The sequence below is a fragment of the Paramacrobiotus metropolitanus genome, unplaced genomic scaffold (assembly GCF_019649055.1).
Source record: "Paramacrobiotus metropolitanus isolate TYO unplaced genomic scaffold, Prichtersi_v1.0 Parri_scaffold0000058, whole genome shotgun sequence".
In the NCBI taxonomy this organism is placed as follows: Eukaryota; Metazoa; Tardigrada; class Eutardigrada; order Parachela; family Macrobiotidae; genus Paramacrobiotus; species Paramacrobiotus metropolitanus.
The window spans coordinates 128309-147015 of NW_026570278.1; the positions used below are offsets into that span (position 1 = coordinate 128309).

At 47.2% G+C, this 18707-nt stretch overlaps 2 protein-coding genes across 2 annotated transcripts; both read left to right on the top strand.

The window, feature by feature from the left end:
• Positions 1-12080: 12080 nt before the first annotated feature.
• LOC129593000 (chymotrypsin B-like) lies at positions 12081-15999 on the top strand. Its single transcript, XM_055489180.1, has 6 exons — positions 12081-12165; positions 12431-12572; positions 14426-14840; positions 14920-14999; positions 15460-15542; positions 15836-15999. The coding sequence occupies exons 1-6, from the start codon at positions 12081-12083 to the stop codon at positions 15997-15999; spliced, it is 969 nt and encodes a 322-aa protein (XP_055345155.1).
• A 222-nt stretch (positions 16000-16221) lies between these two features.
• LOC129593002 (phenoloxidase-activating factor 1-like) lies at positions 16222-17016 on the top strand. Its single transcript, XM_055489181.1, has 3 exons — positions 16222-16608; positions 16712-16791; positions 16866-17016. Exons 1-3 carry the CDS (start codon positions 16222-16224, stop codon positions 17014-17016), a joined length of 618 nt encoding a protein of 205 aa, XP_055345156.1.
• The last annotated feature ends 1691 nt before the right edge of the window (positions 17017-18707 follow it).

Here is an 18707-nt window from a genome sequence, read left to right on the forward strand (position 1 = left end):
GGTCGCGTTCCGCCGACATCTGCGTTTCCAACCCGGCTGCTGTCTGAGGGGTTACTAATAGGCCCGTGTTCAAGCCGGCTACTCTTTTCTTCAGCGGTTCCGCCTAGTGCATCGCCGCTTTTAGTATGTATCCAGGCCGACGTGGCTAAGCGCAGGCCGGACAACTCCCGTGCTGGCGCGACATCCAGTGTTGCGAATCAGGCCGACTCGAACGACATCATATCGTTCTTTTCTTTGTACTCACCCCGTTTAAACGTCACCGTCTGGAGCTGTCGTCCGCCCTGTTATCGCGGTTCCGTTGTGGCACGCCTGCATAAGGTTGATGTTCTTAGTCGCCACTATATCCAACCGCTTCTGGAGTCGGTCGGTGGCTTTTACCAGGTCCGCATTCTAAGTAATCTAGGTAACAATGGTCGTTTCCTTGTCGTCCAGGGTTTGATTCATCCGGTCAGTCTCATTTCAGGCGATTGCTAGCTGTACTCCCTCTGCGGTTATGGTGCCCCATTCAGTTAAGAGCCGGTTAACCACTTGCTGCAGGTCTGCCCCTTCGGTTTCCAACTGCTCAACTGTTGCGTAAACCTCGGCAAGCGCTTTCTCCAGTCAGGCGTTACGCTCGCTAAGGGCCATCCACTGCGCTTCACGGTTGCCGACATGTTCGACCATTTCAATCAGGTCGTGAAGGTACAACTGGGCTCGCAGCTGGTTCTCCATCGTTCCCGGTTCAGTTGCTGCGAACCGTTTCTTCAAGCCGGCGACTTCATCCATACCATCCATCCACAAGTTTTCGTTGGCTTTGGTCTGATCGCCTCCCGCCTCCAATTCATGATGCAGTGCAGACGTCCGGTAACACTATTGCACGACATTATTGATCTGGTCCAGTTGCGTTCGGGAAAAGAGTCGAGATATTCCAGTATACTCCTACTACGGTATTGACATCATGCTACGCGGAAGTCGCACCGCGACAACCGCACTAGATGACCAAACCTACTTAATCGCTAGAGTGGGAACATACTCTGGACTCCGTAAGTGGTACTACTGCTTACTCCCGCTAGGTACGAGCGGAGTGCTGTGCCTAACGAAGTTACCGAAACCCAAACACTCAGGAACTTCCTAAATGTTTAATCACCAAACTGAACGAACGAACAAACAGAACAGAACAGAACAGAACGAGATATGAACTTCCTTCTAACCTAGAGTCACATGACCTTTCAGCTAGAAACAAACTCACAGATTTAGGTTAGAAACTTCAGACTGATTAGTTCAACCAGAATCGTGGATCGCATTAGCGATCAAATCCGTTAGAAAAGAACAGCAAATCGTACGCAACAGAACAGACAACACGTACGTCATAACACGTACGTACGTAATACGCGCAATCTATGCACAGCGCGTTAGTATACTTCGATATACTCCTGCAACGTTACCGGAGACTGCAGTTTTATCGGTGCCTGAAACACCGCGTTGGTCGGATCGGGTCGACTTCCGTACGTCTCAGGTGTCGAGTCAGGAATGCCGCTGATCAGCGATGCCGGAGCAATCCCTGCCCGAACGGTGCCGACCGCCGCCTGTGGTCGAGTCGTCCGTCTCTTTGTTTTGTTCTGCCGAGAGTTCGTTGGCGTAGGCAGATCCGCTCCATCGATGCCGGGAGACCCGGCAGCCGAGCAGGGTTGCGGTATCCCCTCCGCTAATTCCTTTACCCGTTTACCGGGCTGTGAGTTTACCGCTTCGGGCTGGCCCGCTTCGCCTACTGCGGCGCCGGGTTGTCGACCGACCACATAGACTATTTCCCGGTACGTACCGGCCGGGTGTTGCGATCAGGCGACTTTGAATCGACCACCATATCAGATGGGTTTGCCTTGCCTAGGTTTGCCTAGGTCGTCCTCATTAACGTGGAAATCCGGCGAGAGTGTCGACTGGTAACGTCGCTCCCGCATCTCACTCGACCATGCCGAGGAATTCGACAATGCGGATGGCGGTGACTCTTCTTGATCTGGGCGCCTCGGAGTGCAGTTTTGGAAGATTCAAGCGCAAAAACGTCCACCGGATGACTTACACGTCCAGACGTTTTGGACGGTTACTCGAGCCACCTCTACTGTTCCACATAAAGGAAACTATGTTTCGCTCGAGAACGATGTTGTATTCTACGCGGCGGCGGTTTCCAAAATGTCGCGGGCTTATAATCAGCATTCCCCTGTTGGTCCCAGATGACACCTCTTTGCCGAAAAGGATACCCTTAAGGGTAACCTTTTTTCCGTAAAGAGATTACCCTTAAGGATAAAAGCTTGTACCGACTGTTGCAGAAAAACACTACAAAAATGTTCAATTTTTGAATGCTATCGAGAGCATGAGTTCTCAATCACTGGCTTTCACTGCCGATACGGCACAACGTTTTAGGTATTTTGAAACATATCAGATCTGCCGTTTGTCGTTTCCTTGAGTGCGGCCGTAATTTCCGTCTAAAGCAAATTGCTGTACAAAATAAGGATAGCAGCTAGTGTCCCATGGCTTCATCTTACAAATAATATTTACGTGCGATTTGGGGGAACAATTTTTTACTGCTTTATGCAAACAAATTTAACAGGAATGCGGATTCATTAATTCCAACCAATCGCTTATGTCAATAAAACATAACGGCTTGTGTTTGCCAGACGAAAACTGCTTGAAAGGTCACAGGAGTTCAATCAATTAACATATTAAATCATCTAATCAGAAACGGCTACTGCGGCGATCTAACCCTCACTCCGATAGTCTTCGCTGAAGGTTTTTACTTAAGTAGGACATAGATGGCGGTCGCAGCATAGCACGTCAGCTATCAAAACGAACCACAGCACGGATTACACTGCGGCAAAACAGCAAAGGGCTATTGTAACGCAGGGTGCGGTAAAACAGCAAAAAGCTATTATGCCGCGCATACTGCGGCAAAATAGCGAAAGGCTATTGTAGCGCAGTGTGCGGCAAAACAGCAAAAGGCTATTTTGACGCGCTGTAGAAAACTGCGGCAAAATAGCCTTAGCCGACAAGTTTTATGGCCAGGACATAATGACAAACAAATCATGAAAAACGCAACTGCGCTCAGACTTGAAGAATTCAAAAACTTGCACCGCGCATACCTGTTTTCCAACGGAAACCACCAAACGATATCTCAAAAGAATGAGAAAAAAATAAATAAATTTGTGGTACCAAAAAAATGGTCGCGGAAAAAAAACTAGCACCAAGCTCGAGCCATTTAAGCTGTTCGAAGACTGAGGACTTGAATCCACGATCTGATTCCAGTTTCCATGCAGACACGCTATGCTTTCGCTGCGACAAACTTAAATGGCTCGATCTCATATTTTACTTCATAAGTGACAGCCTGTTTGATATCAAAATTCTTGGCCTTTGTTTCTCATCTCTTTGAGTTATCGGTTGATGGTTTCCATTCGGAAAAGTGCGAGGTATGGGTGTTAATATCATCAGGCCGATGGCGAGCTGGAAGTGGCTGTTTGAGTACAGATACCGGTAAGTGGTTAGTTTAATAGTTTCATCACAGTAGCACGTAACCCATAAACCTGCTGTGTTTTACTTACCTGGCCGAAAACAGCACACGCTCATTGCCAAACTCAGCTACAGAAGGCATATGCTACTACACAGCTCAGAACTGCAAGCACTATTAGATCTTCTGTCTTTTGGAATTTCGTCAGTCTTGTTTATCATGTTTTTAGGGGTGGTAGATTTGCTTGTGTGCGGAATTAGTTTTGAAACATGTAATCTTTTAAACCTGTCGTGTACGTTGCTTTCCTAGCAACTACTGTTTTACTTCTTACTTCTTTCTGCTGTACTTTCTGTCATTCTACCTGCTGCCCAGTTGCTGTACATATCATTAATTATGTAGTATTAATTAACTATTAAAGTATTACTTATACAATACTTCACATTGGCGTGAAGAATTCGAATTCATGCTTACTAATGCCTCCTACGACTACACTCTACGGTCATAATCTGCCATGGGAGGGATCCGATGCCGATTCCGCGTGCACTTGCCTGGCAGACTGCCACCGCCTCACACCTGTTCGGCAGCGGATGCTCTGCCACCCTTTTCCCCACGATGCTGGTGGATATTATATACTGCTGGTACCGCCCTGCCAGTACCATAGCGCTGCCAACGGATCTTCGTTCCGTTCCGTTCTTCTGGTAACAGATCCGGTCCCAAATTCAGGGATTTCTGGAATTCCTCAATGGAATCCTCCATTTCCGTAAATTTCTTCGAGTCTCCCAGTAAATCTTTTGGATCCAATTGTCCATCAACTTCATCGTACGCATCTTTATCTTCAGTTATGTTTACTTCACTTGTATTGTCTTTGATTTTAACTTCCGGTACCGGTACTTGAACTGTTGTCCGAAATCCAGGGTGCGCAGTCCCGGATTGCTTAGCGGTCCGTTCTTGTCCGACCAGCGGCCAAGATGCGGTGCTCCTTTTATGCAGTTCGTGACGCTGCATAGAAGGAGTGCTAAAGGATGGTAGAGGAACGACAGTCCTCAGTTTTGTGGATCTTTGGGTGTCCACATTCAATAACCTAAATTCTCGAAAATCTGTCACAAATGGCGTACGTCTCAAATAATCTGTGCCCAATAGCAAATCAAACGGAAAATTTTCCAATACAGCTGCTTTTACAAAAATTCTTGTCCCCAATACTTCCACAGGAAATGTACATGAACTGACAATTTTCAACATGTCACCTGATGCAGAGCTTGCCGGTGTACCTGTCCAAGTACGAGTTGGCAAATCCATTTTCATGAGAAATCGTTTATTCACCAGAGAAATACCTGATCCTGTGTCCAAAATTGCTTGAAAATGCTCATTATAAATTCGCACATAACAAGAAATAGCACCTGAAGATATGTTACATACGATTTTCGAATATTCCGCGACATGAAGAGCCGGTCCTGCCGCGGCCTTCAGTTTAACTGATTAACTTCTTCTTCCCAGTCTGCATTTTCGCATTGATTATCATAATAATTTAAAGTAAGACGGTCGATGACTTTGGAATCTGTTCCCTCGACCACGCGTGTTTTGTCCACCGCGATAATTTGGGCGTCCTTTGCCACACGCGAGAGTACCGTGATTCGACATATTACAGTTTCGGCACTTTTCGAAACATCGAGCTGCGATATGACCTTGACCACCACATCTGTAACATCCTCTAACACGGCTATTGCCGTTAAAACGATTAGGGTAACGACCTCGTCCGTTGCTGTACCCTCGGCCTCGGCGATTGTTTATGGCTAGGCAAAGTTCTTCGACCTTCTTAGAAAGCTGTGCAAACTCGTTGTTCTGTGTAACGGTATACACCGTTTTAGTGCGAGCTGACTCATCTGCTTCTTTCTCAGCTTTCTCCTTAAACATAAGCTTTTTCAACTCAGTCATAAGCTTCTCCAGGAAACCTTGGACGGTGACTGGACGTTGAGAGATGAAACTTGACTTCATTCTCGTTGGCAGTTCACGAAACAGTTCGTTGGCTTTCTCCTGTTCACTGGCAGTTGGGTTAAGGACTTCATACATTTTCAATACCTTTGTTACGAAAGAAATGGGATTGGACTTCGCAAGATTCTGGTATTCTTCCTTTTTCAAATCGTAGTCAAGATCGGTTGGCCCGAAGGTCTTAAGTAGTGCGGTGCGTAACCTACTCCAGCGCGTATGTTTCGTCTGTTTTCCTTCGTACCATTTTAGAGCGTTATTAACGAAGCAAAGATTCAGGTTCGTTAACACAGTGGCGTCATCCCAATTATATACGCGTGTAAAACTTTCAAGTTGAGCGAGGAAGTCACGTACATCTTCGTGGTATTGTCCTCCGTAGTGTGGAAAATCTTTTGGACTTATATTCATTGTTACAGTTGCAGTTTGCCGAGGTGCAGGTGGGACGAATGGCGAGCGGCTTGAAGTCGACGTCTGAGTTTGAGTGACAGGCGTACTTCCGCTGTTTGGCTGTGTACTTCCGTTAGCTGGCTGGATTTGCTTCGAGCTGTCAAGTATTCTGATATAGGCGGCATCTTTACTTAGGTTGAATAACTGCTGTAGCTCGTCCTCGTTAAATTTCAACGGAATATACTTATTCTTAAGTGCGTCTTTCGCGGCGTCAAAAGTTCGGCATGTCATAAGAATGTTCATAGATTTCGTAAAAGGGTCATATTGCTCTCTGACAATGTTGAGTAAAATAGGATATGCGTCACTTAGCTCGGCGTTCAGCTTTGTGAAGAGTAGATCGTAATTCATTACGGTCATTTTTGCAGCTGACTCGGTTGGTGTCGGAAGAATTGCGGGTAGCTTTTTCTGGGCAGCTTTCAGATCGTCCTCCAATTGTTGTGGAGTTTTGGTCGGTAAGGTTGTATTGGATCGGGTTGGACGTTCGGATCCTGGCTCAGAGCGTGGAGCGGGCTTGGACATCGGTCTAGCACTTCATCGGGCTGGTGAAAGGTCAATCGGCGTAAAAAAAAACGAAATGTCTAAACCGAATTTAGACAGCCCCTGGAGCCACCAAATGTAACGGGGCTTTTCGTAGGCTTTATTATGAACACATGTTAACGCGGATGTATCGTAGTTAGAACGATAGATAATGTAGCGAATACAAGAGCACATTATATATGCATATGAGAACGACACATAATGTAGCACAGTGATCAGACAGACAAGTTCATGAGCGTAGAATATGTTATGATGAACGGCCACATTACAGCTGACGATGATGGACCGCGTCAAATGCCAGCGGGATTTTAGCCGGGCATCGAGTAGCTCGGCGACGATTCTCAGCAGTCAGATTTGCACTCAGAGCGCGATATCCGGCGTTTGTAATGTACGCTGCAGTCGACTGCCAACAAAATTAATTCTTCGCCGTTAGTCCCACTTGTTTAATTTACACTCTGCTACCGGCGTTTTCATCACTACAATGGAATTCAAAAAGGTGTTACAAAACCCACCCACCCACGAAACGCGCGCAACCAGGAAGTTACCTGTACTCAAACAGCCCAATTCCGTGCTGGCCATCGGCCTGCTGATATTCCGGGCTTTGCGGTGCTACTTGTATGCTACACAACTAAGACCCATCAATACAAGTTACGCCATGGCCGAACCCACAATGCGGCGATTCGCTGCCGCGCAAATTAGATGTGTGCTTGTGTGAGGGCGGTGCCAAAAATGCATACTCGTAAGAGCCTTACGCGTATGTATGTAACTCCACCCCCTAGCATGCATACATACACGAAACTGATCGAACTGCCAGTGGATCTCGAAATTTCAAACGCTCGTCTTTCGTTTATTTCTCAACAGAACTTCCCAATCGATATATCAAAAGATAGAGAACTAATTTTCAAACTTTTTGGTATATAGCAAGTGGAAATCTATGGCAAATGAAGAAAGTTATGGCTGTTTTGGTTTCTCGTAAACAAAGCATAGGCCCGTGCGAGGAGGCGTTGCTTGCATCCTATGCTAAGTCTATGAGAAACTAAAACAGCCATAACTTTCTTCATTTGCCATAGATTTTCACTTGCTATATACCAAAAAGTTTGAAAATTAATTCTCTATCTTTCGATATATCGATTGGGAAGTTCTGTTGAGAGGCAAACGAAAGAATCGTGCTGCAAGTTTTGGGGATTGACTGGCAGTCAGGTCGGCTACTTGTATGTTTATGAGCGAGCTGGTCACATCTACACGCGTACCGCACACCAGCTCGTTCGAAGCCATACGCATAAACCAATTTCGACGGCCGGAAGTCTTACTTATATAGATGGGTGCTAACTTATGTGACATACAAGTTGCAGCGCAAAGCCCCTATTATCACTTGTAACTTGCACATTTCCCAACGAAAACTATTTACCGATATTTCAAACGAAAGATAAAAAAATTACAAGAATTTTGATACCAAGCAATTTGTTTTTTATGGGATCTAAAAGAAAATCGAGGCACCTAAAGTTTCTCGTAGACAAAGCATACTATTTCATCGTGAAAACTGAAACTAAACCGTGGATTCAAATTCCATGCTTTGTCTACGAGAAACTTTAGGTGCCTGGATTTTCTTTTAGATCCCATAGAAAACAACTTGCTTGGTATCAAAATTCTTGTCATATTTTTCTCTTTCGTTTGAGATATCGGTTGATGGTTTCCGTTCGGTGCATGTGTTTGAATTCAGCATGAGTCTGTGCTCAGTTGCATGTTTACAGTTTATTGGTCATTTGGTCTTGACTAATAAATTGTCGGTCGCGGACCGAATGTAAAACCCTTTTGAAGTCCATTGTAGAAGCACTCACCTTCCTTCGTGCGGGTGAAACGCAAAACACTACTTAGATGTTTTTCGCATTCTGTGCACTATCACAGCATGGAATCGCGTAGGGGACACCTGAGACACGGTAACATCCGCGTTCGTAGGCGCTGTCTTCAGTTAGCAAATCGATATAAAGCTTCGCTCCTGCGTGCCAATGGCCCGTTCGGTGCATTTAATGTTTAATACAGTGTCTCCGGTTTTTCCTGCGCGAATTCATATTGTAAAAATGTCCGGAATGCGAAAAACTTCGAAGTAGTGTTTCGCATTTCGGATAGACAAATTGTTTCTGGGGATGAAAACGCCGGTAGTAGAGTGTAAAAGATTCAATACAAAAAAGTCAAAGTGTGTAAATAATTAAATATACGTCCAAAAAGCTAAATTTCTTACGGTTAGTTTTGCATCGCATAGGGAGATGGCGGAGGCCCTTTGATGTTTCGACTTTATGGTGTGGATTATCTGGTGGGAATAACCAGCTACGGCGTCCGAGGGTAAAAACTCTTACTGTTTCTACTGTAATTTAACGACGTACCAGTACAAACTACGTTGTGCTAAGCGAAATCCAAGCAGCGAAGCGAACAATTTTCAGTACTTCGTCTCTGAATTCTCGCCCATAGCGGGGTTACTGGTTAATGTGCAGGTGTCATCGGGGCACACCGAACGTCTTTACCAAGGTTACCCATTACCTGGACTGGATCCAGCGTGTGGCCAACAGTGAAACACCCGGCTCCAGCACGCCCGCTTCCGGGTGGCGGCGAGGAGCCACACCAAGGTTGCCGGGAGATATGGATGGCCGTACCGATGGTGTAGAGGACGAAAATGGTGATACGCCACGACCCGGAGATCATTCTGGCGGTGGACGGCGCGGCGGGGGTGAAGATAGCGGTGGATAAAAAAAAAACGGACGGGACCTGCGAGACGGTGGGCTCGACCCTCGTCTGCCCGACGCCGGACGGCGAACTGCGCTGTTGGGATCGCGGCGGTGAGCTCCTGTGTTCCGGAAGTTTCTTGTTTCCTCCTTTTATCAGCGGTGGGCGACGCTGCTTTAACTACGGTGGCGCGAGATACTGTTCTACAATCCGTAGTGCCGAATAGTAGAGGCGGAAGATTGTTGACTAGCCGCCGTATAGACAGTTTTTGCGCTATGATTAAATAACTACTACAAGTAACTAGTGCAGCCTCCGCGTGAAAGATTGTACGTGTGGACCACCATGAAATAAATTACTGTGTATCACTGTGCTTTACATAAATTACAGTATATCCCTGGACTTCTTGGTGAAAAGCGACTAAAAGCTGCGCTCTTATTAGTTATTACCGTATAGTCTTCGTGTTGCTCGCACATTCTTTATCCGCCGAGCGTCGAATTTTCTTTAGCGTGACCGTCTGCTCATTTTTATTGAAATAAAAAGTTTCGAGGCACATGTACATGCATATTTACGCCACGAAGCAGGATTTCAAAAAAAATTATTTGTCGGCTTTTAACTACAACTGTATCAGACTTTCTCACAGGAATTTTATATCTACCACAAGTTTCGTAAGCCAAGCATGCCGCCATGGCGGCCTTTACGAGAAATATGATTAAATTATGACAGTTTCAAACACTGCGACAAACTCTAACTTGGGAAAACTCAAAACCGTAAGACAAAATTTTTAGGCAATCTGAATCGTACAGTGTAGGACAAAATGACGCAGATCTGCTGGTAAAGCGTACTATGGAAGCAAGCGCTTATCCATTCGAACCCATTGTTGGCGATTGATGCCCACTAGCTGCATTCCTTTTGTAAACTGTTTGTTGATTATTGGAAACTAGTTTTCGATCTTTGGAGTGACTGGCCCATTCTTTTTTTTGTTTCCTCCGCGAGCAGTAAGCGAACTGATTCATACTGTCGTCAATCAGCAAATCGTTGCGTGTTGTGATTTCTTATCGCATCAAGCGGGCTTTTTGGATTCGATACAATCGCCGTTGTTGAGCGTCGGTCGTCAGTGACCAAAGGAAACTATAACGCGGGGCCGTATGGGCGCCACGCGTATCCTCGACAGCGAACAGCGGTGAACCCGGATGAGGCTTTAATGCCGAATCTAATGCGCACCGTGGCGCAGCAACACCAGACTAATGAGGAAGGATCCTGCAGCCAGTGCAACTGTGCTGCAGGTCCGTCAAAACAGCGCAGCAATGTGCGGGGTGGAAATCCCCAGAAACAGCGAATAGCTACTCAGGAGGGCGGGGCGTCCCGCCCTTACACCCCTTTTGCAAGCATCGCTACGTCCTCGGAGCGAAATCTCCCAGGATTCGGAGGATCCGCACCCCCCGCCGGTCCGGTTCGGGCGGTTAATCCGGTCGGCTCGGTTCCAGTTTGGTCGGCTCAAATCCGGTTCGGCTCAGGTTGGGTTCCGGGTCAGGTCGTCTCCGGTTCGGTCCGAGTCAACCGTCTGGGTCATCGCACTGTCGCGCCAGATCCAGGGTCCAACCCGGAAACGGGTAAATTCCGTTGTTTCTTCAGCAAGGGAAAGGTCACGTTCTGGGGAAATTTGGGCAGGGGTTGGGGTCTATGTGGCCCGTGACCCCTGCAAAAAAAACAAAGCACGCAAATCCGCGGTGAAATCCACTGCTCCGTCCGGGGGGAGGTCGCCGTCCCAGGAAGTTCGGGTAGTGTTATGGTGGGGGAATTCTTCGGCGTGATGCTGGTGGTCGATCCGTGCCGTTGGGATCGGAGTTGGTGCTGCTGTTGGCGGTGTATCCGTTCTGGTTTCCCGCTGGTCCGGGTCGCGTTCGCCGTCGGCATCGCAGGAGGCAATTCTCGCTCCACGGCATCGCAGGAGGCGTTTCTCGCTCCGCGGCATCTCCGTCCAGTTTGGGAGGCATCCGGCGCGGGGAGGCGTCCATCTCCGTCAGTTGGGAGAGGAATCCATCACGTTCCGCGGGAATGGGGGGCATTTGTAGCTCCACACATGGGGGTTAAACTGGCTCAAATAATCAGAGGAGCCGTGCGCGCGGGCAGCGCGCACGGCCTGGCTCGCAACCATGATCTGCGACCATATAACGCGGGGCCGTATGGGCGCCACGCGTATCCTCGACAGCGAACAGCGGTGAACCCGGATGAGGCTTTAATGCCGAATCTAATGCGCACCGTGGCGCAGCAACACCAGACTAATGAGGAAGGATCCTGCAGCCAGTGCAACTGTGCTGCAGGTCCGTCAAAACAGCGCAGCAATGTGCGGGGGGGAAATCCCCAGAAACAGCGAATAGCTACTCAGGAGGGCGGGGCGTCCCGCCCTTACAAAACCGTGCCAGTTTTCTTCGTAAAACTGATTTAATCTGCATTAACGTTAAGTCTTCGGTAATCACGCATGCTATGCGCTGCATTGTTGGTTTGGTATTAACGACTTTAAAATAATCTACGGGAAGCCGAGCCCAACATTTCTATGCAAAGAAGTGATGCCGGTCGCCTTCGTAAAAAGGCTGTAACACGCGACTACCGTGATCTTTCGATTAAACGCATAATTTCTAACGTGTTGAATAATCATTTTCCAATAGAAAAATTTCCAGTCTACCTCTGTATTGTAGAAGGTTGTCGGATCGCCAAGGGAAAATGCGCTTCGTACTGCTTATCGTTGTGAGCGGCTGCTGCCTAACAGTTATTAACGGTATGTTGCTATTATGTGCACGTTCGTTGAATGCTGCGAGTACAACTAATATTCTGACGAATTGGACCGCTTCTAGGCGACCCAGTGCCGAGATCCATCCCCGTGGACGGCCCGCATCCTGCCGCAGCGTCCTCGGCTGCCCGTCGCATGGATTCCGCCCTCAATGACGAGGACGTCAGAGACGACTCAGCGGAGCTCACTACGGCAGTTTCCGTTGCGGGGCGCAATACATGTAAGCTGGAGTAGGCACATCGGTGCGGGAACCGTTAACAGTTTTCGCTGAACGTTCCGCAGTTTATTTTATTTGTTACCTGATTATTTTTGTTTCCGATATATTGTCTGACAAGTCTGTTGGCGGATTGTTTCGACAATTAGGAAAATCGCGAAATAGTGGTCTTTGGTGAAACACAAAATTCAGAATTAGAAATTCAGAATACGAGTATACCATCTTTAGTCGCGCATGATGGTTTTAACTAAAAAAAAAGCTTTATGTTCAGATGCAGACGGCACAGTTGTCCCAGAAGACGAGCTCCAGTTTATGGTCAGCTTACGCCGCAACGGTCAGCACGTGTGTGGTGGATCGTTACTGCCGGATCTCCGGTCTGTCATCACCACCGCTCACTGCGTCCATGATGCTCAGTAAGATCGCAACCGCCTTTGAATAGCTGTCACGATGTACATCATAGGTACTGTGGTGCCAAGTAAATTACACACCATTTCGTATGGCGTGATACTCTAGAGCTGTATATGGGGTTCAGCGTTCGCTGAACGCGCTGAACAGCGTCAGGCTGCCAGTAGTAAAGGGCCGAGCGTTGCTCACTCCTGAAAAATCGTTTCTGCTTCAAAACGGCTCTCTATCAAGATTTATAGACTTGAATCTAGTCAAAATATATTTTTGCAATTTATGTTTACAAAACATGCCAACTGTATTACGTATTGTCTAGCTGCTGATTCGAATTGTTTTGCCGTACCCGCACATACTACTAAATATGAATTATTTCGAATTGCTTGTTCAGCCAGTTCGTAAGCCTGTAGACAGTGAACCCACTGAACGCTAAAGCCGTCCATACAGCGCTTGCCTAGCATGCTGTACGAAAAAGTGCGGAATTCACTTGGACATACAAATATACAGTACACTTATACTTTACAATAATAATACTTATGGCTCGTGCAGTCATGGTACGTACATTGTCATGTATCGTATCTGCACCCACGGTACAGCGTTACAGTACTTCGAATATTTATTTAGAAATAAAATTTCTGCTAGCTATTTTAAACTATTTTAAACAAAAGTTTTCATAAACCGAACCCCGAAACCGGCTGACACCCAGGCCCGCCAGAAAGGGGGGGGGGGCGCACCGGCGGTCACCCCCCTTTCCCGGGTTTTTGACCCCCCCGGCCCGGCGCGCCGTCCTGACGGCCGAGAAGGGCTCCGCCGCCCCGGCGCCGGTTTTACTGCCCTGGTTCCGTACGTTTTTTTAATTTTTTAATACGGAAATTAATGAAATTTGAAATTTTTGGTTCGAATTTAGTAATCTGCGTGTTCACAAAGCTTCAAAAACATTTTAAAACCAGACACAGGATAATACCATGTAGCGATCGACGGTTTTTGTCGGGCCAAAATACGGTTCGAAAATAAAAATAAATTAAAAATAATTTTTTTTTATTGAGCGCCCCCCGGCGGCGGCCAAAAAATGGTGCGCCCCCCCCGGCGCGTTTTTGGCAAAACTGCGCCGGAGGGCGCGCAAGCGCCCCCCCCCTTCCAAAAACCTTGTGGCGGGCCTGCTGACACCTCTTATTAATTTTCTCTTTTTTGGTAATTGGTTTGCTGTTTTGTCTAGTTTGCGTATACCGTATGTTTCAAAACTGTCCACTGACTACAGTTACCTGAAATTAAAGATATTACAAACAGGAAATACCTTACGATTTCTGAAAAATTCGTTTGGTTTGGAATTTACATGTTTAATATGAGTGGCCGAAACAGGAGAGAATTCAATGCAAAATACCTACAATATCGGACGCTGAAAGATAACCGTTAATAAGTATCGTAACACAAGTACACACTTAATACCAAAACAGAGCGTTCATTTATAACAGAAAAACTTCCTCTATGCTATACTGAGAGGGGAGCGTACCCATTACACAAATCGCGTTTCCCAATTGTATTTGCATAGATACTCGCTGCTTAAAAAACTCTTTCGCCCGCTTTTGGCCAGTGGAAGCCGCTATACCGTTTCCAACCTCCTCCACTAGCTTTTTAGTTCCGCCTCCCAAACGTCCGTAAATTTCGAAGGCTTCAGCCACAAAACGTTGAGAAGAACAATATGTTTCTTTGCAAGCCCTTCTCGGTTCGGTAGTACTGCCGATTTATGCGCGGTACCTTTTTATTGATTCTTTTCTAAAAATTTTTACCAACGACCGACTGGCTGACGTCTCAGTCAACCTACATTGTATAACGGCAGCACGCACAATTACCAGTGTGAAGCTTACAGTGGGAATCGCGTTCCTGTGGAGCACCTCAGCGTCGCCGTGGGAATTCGTCAGCGCACCCACATCCTACGCTCTCACATTTTTGCCGTACACCAGGTCGTGGTGCATCCCAGTTACGACAAACTGCGCATCGGGAACGATATCGCCGTTCTACGCTTAACCGGCAGCGCCGCCGGCATTGATAACGTGGCCGGCGTAAGACTGTCCTCTGTTGGCGTAGAACCACCCGTCGATGCGCCGCTACTGACGGCCGGCTGGGGACGCACGGAGCAAAGACCGTTCGCATCTTCGTCCAAAGTGTTGCTCCAAACCACGCTTCGGATGATGGATCGCGAAAAGTGTCGGCGAACTCTCGGTTTGAATACGATTCCGAAAAGTCAGATCTGTGCCGCGAGCTCGACATCCGCAACGTGCGAGGTACCCTTTAATTATCAGTATGACCGCGTTAAGCCGTTGTTGTCATGATGGCGTTTTGCTGATGTCTCGGCTTATATAGGGCGACGGTGGCGGTCTATTGGTTGACCGGCGGAACGGAGCGGATTATTTGGTTGGCTTAATCAGCTATGGCGCTTCCGGGTAAATTGCCTAATTTATGTAATCCGCGGTCGCGCACTGTGGTTAAAGATTTTCCTAAAAATTAATTAATGACCAATCAGTCACTTATATCAATTATTTATCGGTAGTAAAATATAAATACAGTCCATTAGCTAATTTCTGGTTCTAATACGCAGCCTTACAGAGACAGAGCATGCTTCGGTTCAGCATGTAGGTTCACATACATCCACTAAGACTAAAAATCAGTGTGCCGCGGTAGTACAGCAAGCACAGCCACATTCACTACAGTAAGCTTGCACCAATTAGGACGTGGACTATACAGATAGTATGTCCCCGGAAAGCGGTCAGGAAACTGGCTATAGCCAAAGTAAACAAGCTGCGGTACTGTGAGGTGTATAGTACCCCGTTACCATACCGTGAATTGTTTCAACCGTTCAGCGGAAATCTGATTGAACTTCTGTTAACGTATAATTTTGCACAGATGTCAGCGGGGCATGCCGACCGTCTTTACTAAGGTTAGCCACTACGCCGACTGGATCGAGCACGTCAGTAACGGCCATACTGGTGAGTTGAATTTGTCGCCGATCGATTTCCCTGTAGTTGACCGACCGTCTTGCACTTTGAACGTCGGTAAACGTTTCGCGCCTATTTTCGTTAAAAAAATCCGGTGACAGTTTATATATCCATGCATGGTCAGGAAAGGCGGTATACGGATGCCGCTGATGCATAAAATAACGATGTGAAGAAAGTTATAATAATATGTGGAGAGGAGAAGCATCGTACAACCGTACCCGAATCCATACTAAGTGTAGTGAAGATGTCCGGAATGCGAAAAACGTCGAAGAATACATTTGCAGAGGACCAAGCTACCGCTACCGCGGGTAATGGATTCCCGTTTTTCGTCGTTCTACGCCACAATGGTGTGCATGTATGCGGTGGATCATTGTTGCCGGATCTCCAGTCCGTCATCACCACCGCGCACTGCGTCCATGATAAACAGTACGTGAGCTACAATTTCTAAATAAGGATCTGGATGGGCAACTAAGGGTCCAAAGCGTGATGTGTCCGCCGTCCGGCACAATCGTGGTTGGGCTGTCCTGGTGACCCATGACGTTGAATTAGTAATTAGACCCTCGACCAGCTGTATATATGTATGTCTGTAATTGTCGCAAAATCAGTTAATAAGTATGCGACCGAGAGAACACAACAGTGGTGCACCTTTTACAGGAGAAATAGCGCACCAATGGGGGACCTCAGCGTCGTCGTGGGTACCACCCCGGCGTACCAATGTGCCGCGCTCCAACATCATCGCCGTACACCAGGTGGTGGTGCATCCCGATTACGACAAACTCGCATTCGCAACGACATCGCCATCCTGCGCTTGACGAGAAGTGTCGCCGGCATCGATCACGTGGCCGGCGTCAAAGTACCGCCTCTGAATCAGGAACCGCCTATTGGTGCAGTGCTGCAGACCGTTGTATGGAGCCGGACGCAGGAAGAGGTCGTGGAGCCGTTGCGCACCATTCCACTCAAGATAATGAACCGCGAAAAGTGCCGTCGAGCGCTGGGTAGTCAAACGATTCCCTCCAGCCAGATCTGCACCGAGAACGATGATGGCGGCCCTTGCAGTGTATGCTGTTGTCAATAGCCTATCATTACCCGATTTCATTTAGTCGGTTTTGTTACCTCATGTTTTCTTCTGTTTTCTTTAGTTTTCTAATGTTTTCTAACAGGGTGACGGCGGCGGTCCGTTGGTATTGCGGCGGATTAATGGGGATTATTTGGTCGGCTTGTCCAGCTACGGCACCAAAGGGTACTGTCGCTTGTGATTCATCATTACACCTTTAAATTGTCGGCGGCGTATTCTACTGTTGCCGTTTTTAACAGATGCCATCCCGGCACCGCGGACGTCTTTACAAAGGTCAGTCACTACTTGGACTGGATCCTACGGACGGTGGACAGCGCAAGTCCGGCTAGCAGTGGGTCCGCTTCCGGGTCGCAGCGACGGACTACGCCCTCCCCGTCGATCGGTTCTTGAGAAATTGACGATGAGGCAGAGTGGGAGCAGGACGCGCAGTTGCCGCGCCGAAATTAGTTGCTCGGCCAGTTGCTGCATGGCCTCGTTTTAAACTATGGTCAGTTTTGTGGCACGATGCTTCACTTTTAGGTTACAACAACCATAAGACAACCATAACCATAAGACCACCCAGTTATGATTCATCATTGCGTTATGAATTTCTGTCCATTTTACCGGCTAGCTGTTCTTCTTCACAATTTCTAGAATTCAATCTTGCCTTCGCTTGTTACAGCTTGCACTAGCTTGATCAGCTTGTTCCGCTTGTTAAACCCTTGTCTAAACCTTGCTCCTTGTGTTGCATTGTTCTTGTCATTAAACATGCCGTGAACTTCCGTTGTTACGTTCAGTAATTGTGTTACGTCAGTAAGAGCAGTCCCGGTCAGCATCGTTGCCGGCCGTGCCAACCTTTCATCCCAACAGCCCACACTACATCGTGGTACGGTCAACACGCCAACCCACTAGAACAGCAGCCAGATCGGCTACTGTTACAATACTGTCACGCTGTGTGTTCAGTGTTGGATGGCAGATACGTCAGCATTGTGAGACGTAATGCGTGCACGACGATTGGGAATTCATTCTTGTTAATTGGTGTGTCTACGGATAACGCAATCTGTTGGCAGTGGCTACTTCATCGTTTTGTTTACGCATAGGATGACAGCCACCAGTACGAGTACTGGAGGGGATTAATGAGAATACCAATATTACAAGCGTAAAACAACTAGGGAAAATCAACTATTAACCATCTTTGAATATCACTATCAGATCTGAAAACCTGTATAAGTACAGAGTATATCAAGAATGTTCAATTAATTTTATTTTATTTCTCAATATGTACAAGGCGAGCTTCGCTCAACAAATATGATCAAATGAAGAATTTGTCCCAATTAACATGAGAAGGGACCGTGCACAATACACTCATAGCATTACCACGCATAATCTCCAAACTTAAACGTTGAAACAGAAAACATGTAGAGCGACTCTCGCCCGTCCTTAAAAACAACTTCTTACCAATCTCCTTTAACGTAACAATGCCGGTCTCACACCAAGTGCCAAAAGTCTCACATGCAAAAGCGACAAAATTACAGCGATCAGTAAGCGACTTGTATTTTCCAACCTTCTCCCGGCAAGCCAGTTCGGCGGCAGCGCCAGCACACTTTGAGGTCGCGTCGATGTATGAATCCGCCATCGTGTCTCTGCAAGTAACGTCCCATACTAACGGCTGTCCGCGGTACCACTTCCAACGCGTGGCTCCATCCGGGCGCTTTCCGTTTTCACGCAAAAAACCAATGGGCTCCGGATATGATTCAATGCCAGCATTACACAGCGCTCGCAATCTAATATCGTTGATGCCGTTATGGCGTTCCCTTCTCCCGATGCACTTCTTGCAGGCTAGCCCATGGTATCCGTTTTCTGCAACCTCTTTACCACATCTCGCACATGAATGCTGTTCTACGATCTTAGCGCCAAGCCATAGGCCAACAGAAATGCGGAAATTTTGATCATCCAGGAAGTTTCCGAATACTTCCGCGGGAAGGGCGTTAAGCCAGGCCCCTGCGTGCTGACTGCTCTCAGACGTGCTTCGGCTCTTTTGTCATCACCAACATTATTCCACAAGGTGTCAACATCTTTTTGTATTACCGCGTTATCCCATA

What these genes read in the sequence shown, in the direction of transcription:
- LOC129593000 (XM_055489180.1), top strand. Translation starts at nt 12,081, where the DNA reads ATGGATTCCGCCCTCAATGACGAGGACGTCAGAGACGACTCAGCGGAG. An exon ending in CGACATCCGCAACGTGCGAG is followed by an intron (nt 14,841 to 14,919) that starts GTACCCTTTAAT and finishes CGGCTTATATAG; the next exon opens with GGCGACGGTGGCGGTCTATT. An exon ending in ATCAGCTATGGCGCTTCCGG is followed by an intron (nt 15,000 to 15,459) that starts GTAAATTGCCTA and finishes AATTTTGCACAG; the next exon opens with ATGTCAGCGGGGCATGCCGA.
- LOC129593002 (XM_055489181.1), top strand. Translation starts at nt 16,222, where the DNA reads ATGGGGGACCTCAGCGTCGTCGTGGGTACCACCCCGGCGTACCAATGT. An exon ending in ATGATGGCGGCCCTTGCAGT is followed by an intron (nt 16,609 to 16,711) that starts GTATGCTGTTGT and finishes GTTTTCTAACAG; the next exon opens with GGTGACGGCGGCGGTCCGTT. An exon ending in TCCAGCTACGGCACCAAAGG is followed by an intron (nt 16,792 to 16,865) that starts GTACTGTCGCTT and finishes CGTTTTTAACAG; the next exon opens with ATGCCATCCCGGCACCGCGG.